This window comes from Nyctereutes procyonoides, unplaced genomic scaffold, assembly GCF_905146905.1.
Source record: "Nyctereutes procyonoides isolate TBG_1078 unplaced genomic scaffold, NYPRO_anot_genome, whole genome shotgun sequence".
NCBI classification, from domain to species: domain Eukaryota; kingdom Metazoa; phylum Chordata; class Mammalia; order Carnivora; family Canidae; genus Nyctereutes; species Nyctereutes procyonoides.
The window spans coordinates 36,872,223-36,882,721 of NW_026575139.1; the positions used below are offsets into that span (position 1 = coordinate 36,872,223).

The 10,499-nt window shown below is 48.2% G+C and overlaps 1 protein-coding gene across 1 annotated transcript; it reads left to right on the forward strand.

The window, feature by feature from the left end:
* The first annotated feature begins 412 nt into the window (after positions 1-412).
* SIX4 (SIX homeobox 4) lies at positions 413-10,094 on the forward strand. Its single transcript, XM_055304279.1, has 3 exons — positions 413-1,305; positions 4,030-4,718; positions 8,661-10,094. The coding sequence occupies exons 1-3, from the start codon at positions 413-415 to the stop codon at positions 9,449-9,451; spliced, it is 2,373 nt and encodes a 790-aa protein (XP_055160254.1). The 3' UTR covers positions 9,452-10,094.
* Positions 10,095-10,499: the final 405 nt, after the last annotated feature.

The window sequence follows — 10,499 nt, forward strand, 5'->3', positions numbered from 1 at the left end:
GGGTCAGGGGGAGAGGGAAAGGCGAGGGGTGGAGAGGGAGGCGGGTGATCGACAGGGATAGAAACCCTGTCTCCACCTCCCTCTGAATGTGAAATAGCCAATGAGGTGGCGCGGCCGGGCCGGCCCGGCCGCCAGTGCCATATAGTATGCAGCAACCCGAGGAGTCACGTTGGGGGAACGGCAGAAAGCTGCTATCCTTTTACACTACTTTGCTCTAGCGGCTATCTTAATGGTGACTGCGTGGCCGGGGGAAACCTGATCGGCCAGATCCAGCCGAAACCGGGAGGGAGGGAGTGGGCTTTCCGGAGGGGGGGAGGAGGGAGGGAGACGAAGAAGGAGGAGTAAGAGAGGGGGAAAGAAAGAGGAAAAGAGTGCGAGGGAGTGAGGGAGGGAGGAAAATAAACAACAAAAAATGTCCTCTTCCTCCCCCACCGGGCAGATCGCAAGTGCGGCGGACATCAAGCAGGAGAATGGGATGGAGAGCGCCTCGGAAGGGCAGGAGGCGCCCCAAGAAGTGGCGGGGGGCGCGGCGGCGGGGCTGAGCCCCCCGGCTCCAGCCCCTTTCCCCCTGGAGCCGGGGGACGCCGCGGCCGCCGCCGCCGCCGCCGCCGCCGCCAGGGTGAGCGCGGAGGAAGGGGCAGCGGCGGCGGCGAATCAGGTACAACTCCACTCGGAACTTCTGGGCAGGCACCACCACGCCGCGGCCGCCGCAGCCGCAGCCGCCGCCGCCGCCGCCGCCGCCGCCGCGCAGACCCCGCTGGCCTTCTCGCCCGACCACGTCGCCTGCGTGTGCGAGGCGCTGCAGCAGGGGGGCAACCTGGACCGCCTGGCCCGGTTCCTGTGGTCCCTGCCCCAGAGCGACCTGCTACGTGGCAACGAGAGCCTGCTGAAGGCGCGGGCGCTGGTGGCCTTCCACCAGGGCATCTACCCCGAGCTCTACAGCATCCTCGAGAGCCACAGCTTCGAGTCGGCCAACCACCCGCTGCTGCAGCAGCTCTGGTACAAGGCGCGCTACACCGAGGCCGAGCGAGCCCGCGGCCGGCCCCTGGGCGCCGTGGACAAGTACCGGCTGCGCAGGAAATTCCCGCTGCCCCGCACCATCTGGGACGGCGAGGAGACGGTGTATTGTTTCAAGGAGAAGTCGCGCAACGCGCTCAAGGAGCTCTACAAGCAGAATCGCTACCCTTCGCCCGCCGAGAAGCGGCACCTGGCCAAGATCACCGGCCTCTCCCTCACCCAGGTCAGCAACTGGTTCAAGAACCGCCGGCAGCGCGATCGGAACCCCTCGGAGACCCAGTCCAAAAGGTGAGCGCCAACTTTCCGCCTCCTCCCCCTTCCTCTCCCCCACCCCCTTCCCAGCTTTCTTTTCCTCCCAAGTGCTCGCAAACATGGCGCTTACCTTCCCCACCAGCCCGGTCCGGCTGCCCACCTCTCCCCGCCCCCCACCTCTCGGCGACCGGGGGCTGGGGGGGCGGCGGCGGCGAGAGGCGGGGGGACCCTCCCCCTTTACCCTCCCTGCCCCTCCTCCCCCCCAGAAGTTTCTCGTCGCCCGCCCGGGTCTCAGTCCCCGCCCCCACCCCGGCTGGTCACTGCCGCCCGGTTTCCCACCCCCATCCCGCTGGCTTTGAAGTTGCCCCTCTCCCGGGCTCTGGCGCGGGCAGGGGCGCGGGCAGGGGCGCGTGCAGGCGCCCGAGAGGCAGCTCGCCTCGCCGCGCCAGGCCCCCGGAGGTCGCCCGGGCGGGCCGGGGTCTGCACCTCCGCCGGGTCCCGGCGCCGAGCGCGGGCACGCGCTCCCCGCCCCCCCCGCCCCACCCCCCGCACACCCACCCCTGCCTGCGCTGCGGTCGCCTCGGTGGCTCGGGAGGGACGCGAGGGCTGGTGGGGGCAGCGTCTCGGAAGGGGGGGCTGGGGACGTCGAGGTTTTATGTGACAGAGTTAATCATTACCCCTGCCCGCCGAGGTTCCCTTCGCGGCCGCGGCAACGTGGGGTGTTGGTGCGGCGGGGCTCTGCCGTGTTTTGAAACCTGATTCTGAACTCCTTCGGATCGGATTTCAGCGCCGCCGGGGCAGTGGGGCTGGAGGGCTTGCTTCCCCGGCCCCCGGCCCCTGCGTGGCGCCCCCCGGGACCGCGATTCGGGGCGGGGGCGCGATCAGCTCCGCGCCTCCTAGAGTGCCCACCCTGGCGGGTTTGAACTTTTGGACTGGCAGAGCTTTTGACCCCAGCTGGTGGAAAATATCGGGTTTTCCGCCGCTTTTGTGCGTCCTGTGGAGTCAGACACCTGGAGGGTGTTTTTGTGTATTGTTGAGCGAACTGAGGAGAAGGTCGCCTAAAGAGATGGTGTCTCCAGCCACGCGGGCATAGGACCGAAAGAACCCAAGGCAACTCGAAGGTTCTGCTCAGGGAAGGAATCTGGGAGCCGGGGAGCCCGCCTGGGCCGAGCGAAGGCGATCACCCGGCGCATTCCACAAGCCGCCGTGGCCCGCCCTCGCCGCTCCTGCCCCTGCGCCCCTACCGGGGCCCGACGGCTCCCGCGCTCGCCCAGGCCGGGGAGGGAGGCGCTGTGTGTCCGAGCCGGGCCTCGCGGTAACCAAAACAAAACGCGCACTGCGACCTGCGTGCATCCTGCCGCAGACTTGCGGGGAGACCCAGAGGAGGCCCGGTGGGAGCCCCGCGCCGGCCTGCGGCCGCGGATCCAGTCGCCCCGAGCTCCGTCGGAATCCTCGGGGCCAGAGGCAGGGGGTGGGGAGCGGGCGTGGCGCGCAGGCCAGCTGCCCTGCAGCCTCCGCTCCCCGGCTGGGCTGGGCGCGTTCCCCGGCTCCCCAGCCACACTCTCCCGGCTTCGCGTCCCCACCCCACCCCCAACTCTACACCCCCGCCCCCGGCCCGGTTGCCTGGTTTAGGCCCCTCTCCGGATCTACCTCCCACCCGCACCCCCGGTGAGTCACCCTCGCAGACGGCGACGGCGGCTCAGCCTCAGCTCGTAAATCAAAGCGCTTTCTGCGCTCCTGGCCCCGCAGCCCAAAGCCCGAGTAATCCCCTCCCCTCCGCATGAAAGCGAACCGACCGCCGGGCACTGCAAGGGATGTGGATCTTCTACGGGGCCAAGTCGCACCACGCTTCCAAACTGCCGGCTCACTGCCCCTTTCCCCCCCGCCCAGCCTCAGACCAGATGGGAAATCCCACCACTACCCCTCCCCGGATTTGGTCTTTCCCCCTAAGTCGGGGAGCTGAGGAACACAGCCCTGTCTGGAGCAGCAGAAGGACTGAGGCTGCTGGGGAAGGGGTCTGATGGTTACAAGACTGCTGAGTGACCCACACCCTTTCCCTCCCACCTCACCAGGGCACTGGATGATGTGTGTTAAATAGGCCCCTATGGCTTCTTTTGGATTCAAAGGCGACTGCACATAACAGTTCTTGGGTTGCAAGTGCCTTTCCTACATCAAGGACAGCCACTTTGTTGAATGAGAGAGTTGTCAGTCTGGTGGAGTAGAAGTTTGGGAGCAGGTGAGAAAATGATCTCTTGTTAACTAACTGGCAAACAATACTGAACACTTTGCACCTCCTGCTCCTTTGGCAGTTTCATTTACCTCCAACATCCCACTAATCTGAATTGGTTTGAGGGGAGGGGAAGGCGTTCCTAAACAGGAAAGACTGGCCACCTCATCTAGGGAGTTTTTTCTGTGGTATAGGTAGCGGCGTATCTAACAGGAACGAGTCACTTCACGGCTATAAAAAATGAATGTACGATTCTCTATTAGCTGAATTTACATCTTCCTGATCTCTGGACTTTCCCTGAATTTATTACCGGTGAAATGATGGGGATAGGAGAGTTTATCTTCCCACATTTTCTCTGTGGTCAGAATCTGCTGAAAGATCTCATAGCTTAAACAGGACTAAAGACTTCCTGCTCTGCTTTCTTTAAATACTGACTTTACTGGAGTTAGAGGCTGGATTTCTAAACAAATGGCATCATGCAGAATGTCATCCCCTCTGACCTTCCGAATGTCTTGGTTTCCCCCTCTCTGCAGTGAGTCAGATGGCAATCCCAGCACTGAAGATGAATCCAGCAAGGGCCATGAGGACTTGTCTCCTCATCCACTCTCCGGTTCATCGGATAGTGTCACCAACCTCAGCCTTCCCAGTCACATGGAGCCAGTATACATGCAACAAATTGGAAATGCTAAGATCTCATTAAGCTCTTCTGGAGTTTTGTTGAACGGAAGCTTGGTGCCTGCAAGTACTTCACCTGTCTTTCTTAATGGTAATTCTTTCATTCAGGGACCCAATGGAGTCATCCTTAATGGATTAAATGTGGGAAATACACAGGCAGTGTCACTGAACCCACCAAAAATGGCGTCAAACATTGTGAGCAATGGTATATCCATGAGTGACATACTGGGGTCTACCTCCCAGGATGTGAAGGAATTCAAAGTCCTCCAGAGTTCTTCAGCTAACTCAGCAGCCACCACTTCCTACAGCCCCAGTGCCCCTGTGTCATTCCCAGGGCTGATACCCAGCACTGAGGTAAAAAGAGAAGGCATTCAAACGGTGGCTTCCCAGGATGGAGGCTCTGTGGTGACTTTTACTACACCAGTGCAAATTAACCAGTATGGCATTGTCCAGATTCCCAATTCCGGGACAAACAGCCAGTTCCTTAATGGGAGCATTGGATTCTCTCCACTGCAGCTGCCTTCTGTTTCGGTAGCAGCTTCACAAGGTAAAAGTCTCGTTCGGTACTATAATGCACCAGTGAATGTTTTAGCCAGCTGCTGTAGATGATGCATTTGGTGAGAGCTATAGATTGATGTTACTGTTCAGGTACCTCATTGGCTGCCACAGCTGCAGAATAGCCTTGATTTGTTCCTCCTTCTTCACAACACCCGTGTAACATCCAGCTTGGTTGGTTCCCTGGCATCATGGAGATGGGCTTTTATTTTCTTAATAACTGACTGGAAAAATACAGTTCATGGCAAATCTTGCCAGTTCTACAATTATAGAAATATGATAAGTCAATTGGTGCTTACAGAATAACCCATTGCTTGACATTTTAAGATTAAAAATTAATAATATTGCTAAGAACACAAAATTAGTCCAAGCAATTGGTTTGAATACATACACTTTACCTAAGCATTTTCTGTTTGACCAAGAAGTGTTTTAGAAGAGCAAGCTAAAAAGACTGGATCAATTGCGTTTGATTCATGTTCTTACTATAATTAAAGCTAACAGTCCTAAAGGAAAACCAGAGGAATATGTGACTGGATGTCTGTTGCTCTGCAGTATACTCACCCCCCTAATATATGGGTTTATTTAGGAAGGCAACTGTTAGTCTAATTTTATATGTTTGTGGCTTCACTAAGGGCCGTATACTAAAGAAAACACTAATCTGAAATTTGGGAAGCCTGAGGCCGATATGCCACTTCTTCACTGACTTTAAGCAAGTCATGGCTCTGTGTCATTTTTCTAGATACAGAAACAGGAATGGTTAGAATAGCAGTGGAGGTTGCATAGCCCCTTAAACTTAGGAGTGAGGGGGTGTTAATGCATGCTTGCCTTCTTGTAAGCAAGTCTGAAACTCCAGGTTTCTATGAAACCAAAATAAGTAACTGTTTGCCTTAAAGCTCAGCTTCCTGTAAAATGGCCTTATCAAAAAACTATCCATTTATGCACGACCTTTTTTGTTTCCACAATTATGATCTACTTCAGCTAGAGGCATTAATGGAAAAAATGTGGTTGAGTACATTTCAATTCCATAAGATCAGTTCCCAGGTAAAGCGTAGTAAAACACAAAACTCCTACAGCATACCATGTTTCTTCATTGTTCGAAGTTATAGAAAGGATTAGGTTGAGTCACTATCCAACATAAGACAAAAATATAAAAACCACAAGGAAAGTCAAAGCGCTTCATTTTATAATAATTTAATGTGGCTCTAATCCCTTTTCTCTCTTTAGGAAATTTCCAAACAGTAGATAACATTTTAAAGACAACAAATTTGAACAAAAAGCATGGTATGTACATTGGGGGAGAAGAAAAGCTGAAATACTTTTCACATGTAATCTAGAAATACGCTACCATAGAAAATTATTACAACTAATAACTAATTTTTAAAGTGGGACATTTAATATGAATAAGAATAGCATTTTCAGTGAAAATAGCTAAGATCAAATGACAAAGCTGTCAATCCTTACACTGGGTACATTAAAGGTATGACCTGGAAGCAATGTTCCTTTATAGTAATTATGGACTACAGTTCTCAATAAAGCATTTGGGGATCCAGGCTTTGTCAAAAATGAATACTGAGCCTTGCTTTAAAATGTGTAGGCAAGGTAGATTATCTCTCAATGCTTAGGACTTACATGGAAACCCAGAATATCTACATCTTTTTTAAAGATTTTATTTATTTATTTATTTTTATTCATGAGAGACACAGAGAGAGAGAGGGGCAGAGACACAGAGGGAGAAGCAGGCTTCCTGCAGGGAGCCCAATGTGGGACTCGATCCCAGGACCCAGAATCACACCCTGAGCCCAAGGCAGACGCTCAACTGCTGAGCCACCAAGACATCCTTCATTTGGATATTTTTTTAAAAAAGATTTTATTATTTATTCATGAGAGACACACAGAGAGAGGCGGAGACATAGGCAGAGGAAGAAACAGGCTCCTCGCAGGAAGCCTAATGCAGTACCTGATCCCAGGACCCTGGGATCATGACCTGAACCAAAGGCAGACGCTTAACCACTGAGCCACCCAGGTGCCCTCATTTGGATTTTTAAACTGATTTTGAAATTTTCCAATTTATAATTCAGGTGCAGTTATATTTGAGTATCAAGTTTGGGACCACATCTGCTTTTCCTCCTTTATTTATGTATAATTTCTACACATTCAAAAATATTATTTTATTTACATTCAATAGCCATTGGGGAAAATGTCCTGTCATATTATTTAGGGTTCCTCTCAAAAAAAAAAAAAAAACTAATCATTTTCTTCACATATACACAGGCAAATAGTTTCACAAATACATACACATTTTCACAAATACATACACATAACATAATAAATATTTCAGATGATTTTGCTACAGTTTATCAGCCAACAAGAATTCTTTTTTTTTCTTTTTTTTTCTTTTTTTTTTTTTAGCCAACAAGAATTCTAAACTATACTTAAGTTGAAATTAAATAAAAGTCTTTTCATCTGTTTGGCCTGGAACAAACATTTATGGTAAGGAAGAGCCCAAACATACATATAAGTATTGTTAACACCAGTATTTTCATGAAGAAAACTTTTGTACTGGTTAAATTTTCCTTTCAAGCTTAAATACAGTGTTTTTCTTTTTTTTTTTTCCATTTAAAGACATTCCTTTGCATTTAAGATGCTTAAAAAGTGTTGGGAAGAGGTATAAACAGCCCTGTGACATTTGTTTTTCAGTAGAGGTGGTAATATAATCACAATTATTCTAATTCAGGAGTGTAATATCTTAGGTGAATTACCTTTAATTAATTAAGCTATTTTCTCAAAATAATAGTTTGCTGAACATCTAATTCAAGATCAGATGAATAATTCTGTCACAAAATTCCCTCAGGACCACCTTTCTTTCAGTGGCAAGATAGTTGCCAGCATTTCACTGTGCCTACGTAAAGACTCAAAAAGAAAAGGGTTTTATTTGCTGGTAGGAGTGAGGGGAAGGGTGGAATTCGTCTTCCATTGTCTGAGTTACCTGATTTTGAACATCTTCTCAGCATTCTACTTACATGTCTTTTTCTATTTCTGGTCTCTGCAGACCATTATAGTGAGAGCCTCAAAATACAAACCTTTTGGAGAGAAGCATTAGCTCTAGTTATTTATGTTAATCTGTAATTATAGAAGTACATTTCATTATTATCCCTAATTTTTCCTATCACTGCCAACACCGAAAGCTCAGAACTGGCACAGCAAAAGAAAAAACTATTCAGTGTTTTGTTAACTTGACATTACTTTATGGTTAGTGTAGTGAAAGTCTGAAACTTGTCTGTACAGGCTTATATGGTTAACTTCAAGCCCCAGGGCATCTCATTTTACGGGATTTTCTACATTGCCATTTGTGTCCGATACCAAACTTGTCCCCAGACAAAGGCATTTTATTTTGCATTTGTGTTTTCTAGTTCCAACTGGCAGAGCTAGCTTACGACTATCAACTGATTGAGAGAAATCAAATTGATAATAATGAACCAGAAATTTGACTGAAATTAGACCCTGGGGGAAAAAATGTTTTTTTCACACTCGGTTTCTAAACCAGCAGTTTAGAAGTTCTCACTTCCACTGTGTCATCAGACTTACTCAGAAGTTTAAAATACCCCTGTTCTAAGACTTACTGAGATTCTCAGGAGTAGAGCCTGGCAATCTGTAGTTTGTTTTTTCTTTTTTAAAGATTTTATTTATTTATTCATGAGAGACACAGAGACATAGGCAGAGTGAGAAGCAGGCTCCCCATCCCAGACTCCAGGATCAAGACCTGAGCCAAAGGCAGACACTCAAACACTAAACCATCCAGGCACCCCAGAATCTGTAGTTTTTAAGTGCACCAGGTGATTCTACCAAACCTGAGAAAAATCATGCATGTAAAAAAAAGTATCTTTTTTTTCCCTTTCAGTTCCATCAATGATAATCTCTACTTTATCTTTTTTAGGTAATCTTTCAGTAAACGCAAGCACTTCAGATGGGAGCACATTTACAAGTGAGTCCACCACAGTCCAGCAAGGAAAGGTTTTCTTGAGTTCTCTTGCTCCCAGTGCTGTGGTATACACTGTTCCAAATTCAGGCCAGACTATGGGATCTGTTAAACAGGAGGGCTTGGAGAGGAGCCTGGTATTTTCTCAGTTGATGCCTGTCAATCAGAATGCACAAATAAATGCAAACCTGTCTTCTGAAAATATCTCGGGGAGCGGCCTCCATCCACTGGCCTCATTAGTTAACGTATCCCCAACTCACAATTTTCCCCTGACTCCCCCCACCTTATTAAATCCCACCGAGCTAAATCCCGACCTTGCTGATAGCCAGCCAATGTCTGCACCTGTGGCAAGCAAATCTACTGTGACATCTGTCAGCAGCACTAACTATGCAACTCTTCAGAACTGTTCCCTTATTACCGGTCAAGATCTCTTGTCCGTCCCCATGACCCAGACCTCCCTTGGGGAAATTGTTCCTACGGCCGAAGACCAGGTGGGTCACCCTTCCCCGGCAGTGCACCAGGATTTTGTCAGAGAACATCGTTTGGTTCTGCAATCAGTAGCTAATATAAAAGAGAATTTCTTAAATTCTGAGGGCAAAGCCACGAGCAACTTAATGATGCTGGACTCAAAATCCAAGTACGTCCTAGAGGGCATGGTCGAGACTGTCTGTGAAGACCTGGAAACAGACAAAAAAGACCTTGCCAAGCTCCAAACTGTCCAATTGGATGAAGATATGCAAGACTTATAAACTTTATTTCCCTCTCTCTCACTCTCTCTCCCTTCCTTCTTCCCTCTCTCTCTTTTTCCTGGCATCAGCAGGCAGATCTTTTCACGAAGCCCTGAGGACATAAAGCATTTTCCCATTTACAGGGAAACACTAGTTTTGTGAGTAAATGCATTCAAGAGACTGGGTTGATCTGCATGAAGATCACAGTTAAATATACAAGAGTAGAACTGCATTGCTGCAGCCTTTTGGTTCACATATGTTCTCTTTTAAATAGATGGAGACAAAGGAACAAGATGAAATCTATCAAGACAAAGTGTATCATTTGGTTGACTTAATATAATTCTAAGGTCAAATGGAACTCTAGAGTTCTTTAAAGTAAAACTGTATACACCTGGCATCGGCATTAGAAACAATACGGTTATTTTTGTTTACTCTTACTCCATGGGCATTGATGAGGTTAAGAAGCATAAATGGTACTCCGCACTACTATAAGGGTTTATTTTTGAATAGATGCATTTCTTTTTTTCGGCATTTTTGTGAAAGTCTTGATTTGTCTCTACACATTTCCAGATGTGCTTGCTAATAGTCCAGTGGGGCTGAGAAAGTTTGCAACTCCACTAAAAACTCTGAAACAAACTTCAGTATGAGTGTAAATATATTAATCCTATAAGCAAGGATTTGAGGAATTACAGTGAATTTTATTTATGCTGTATATGTTTCTCTTACACTTCAGACATATGAACTGAAAAGAAAAATGTTTTCTTACTGTTTAATTTATTTTTATTGTTTGAACAGGAAGTGAACATAGTTATTTCCAACGAAGTTTTACTTTTTTGTAGGATTTTAAAAGTAATGATTTTTATCAGGAGTCTATTATGGTCAATATTAATAACACTGAAACAGGCAATCTAACACCCAATATTGGAATTTTGGTACTTTTTTTCACATCCTTGTTCTTTATTTAGCAACTGTCTGATTCATTTAAATATGTTTTCTATAGAATTCTATGTGCCTTCTTACCTTGTGGCCTTTTTATTATTCTTACTAAGGTACAAACATGTCAACAGAA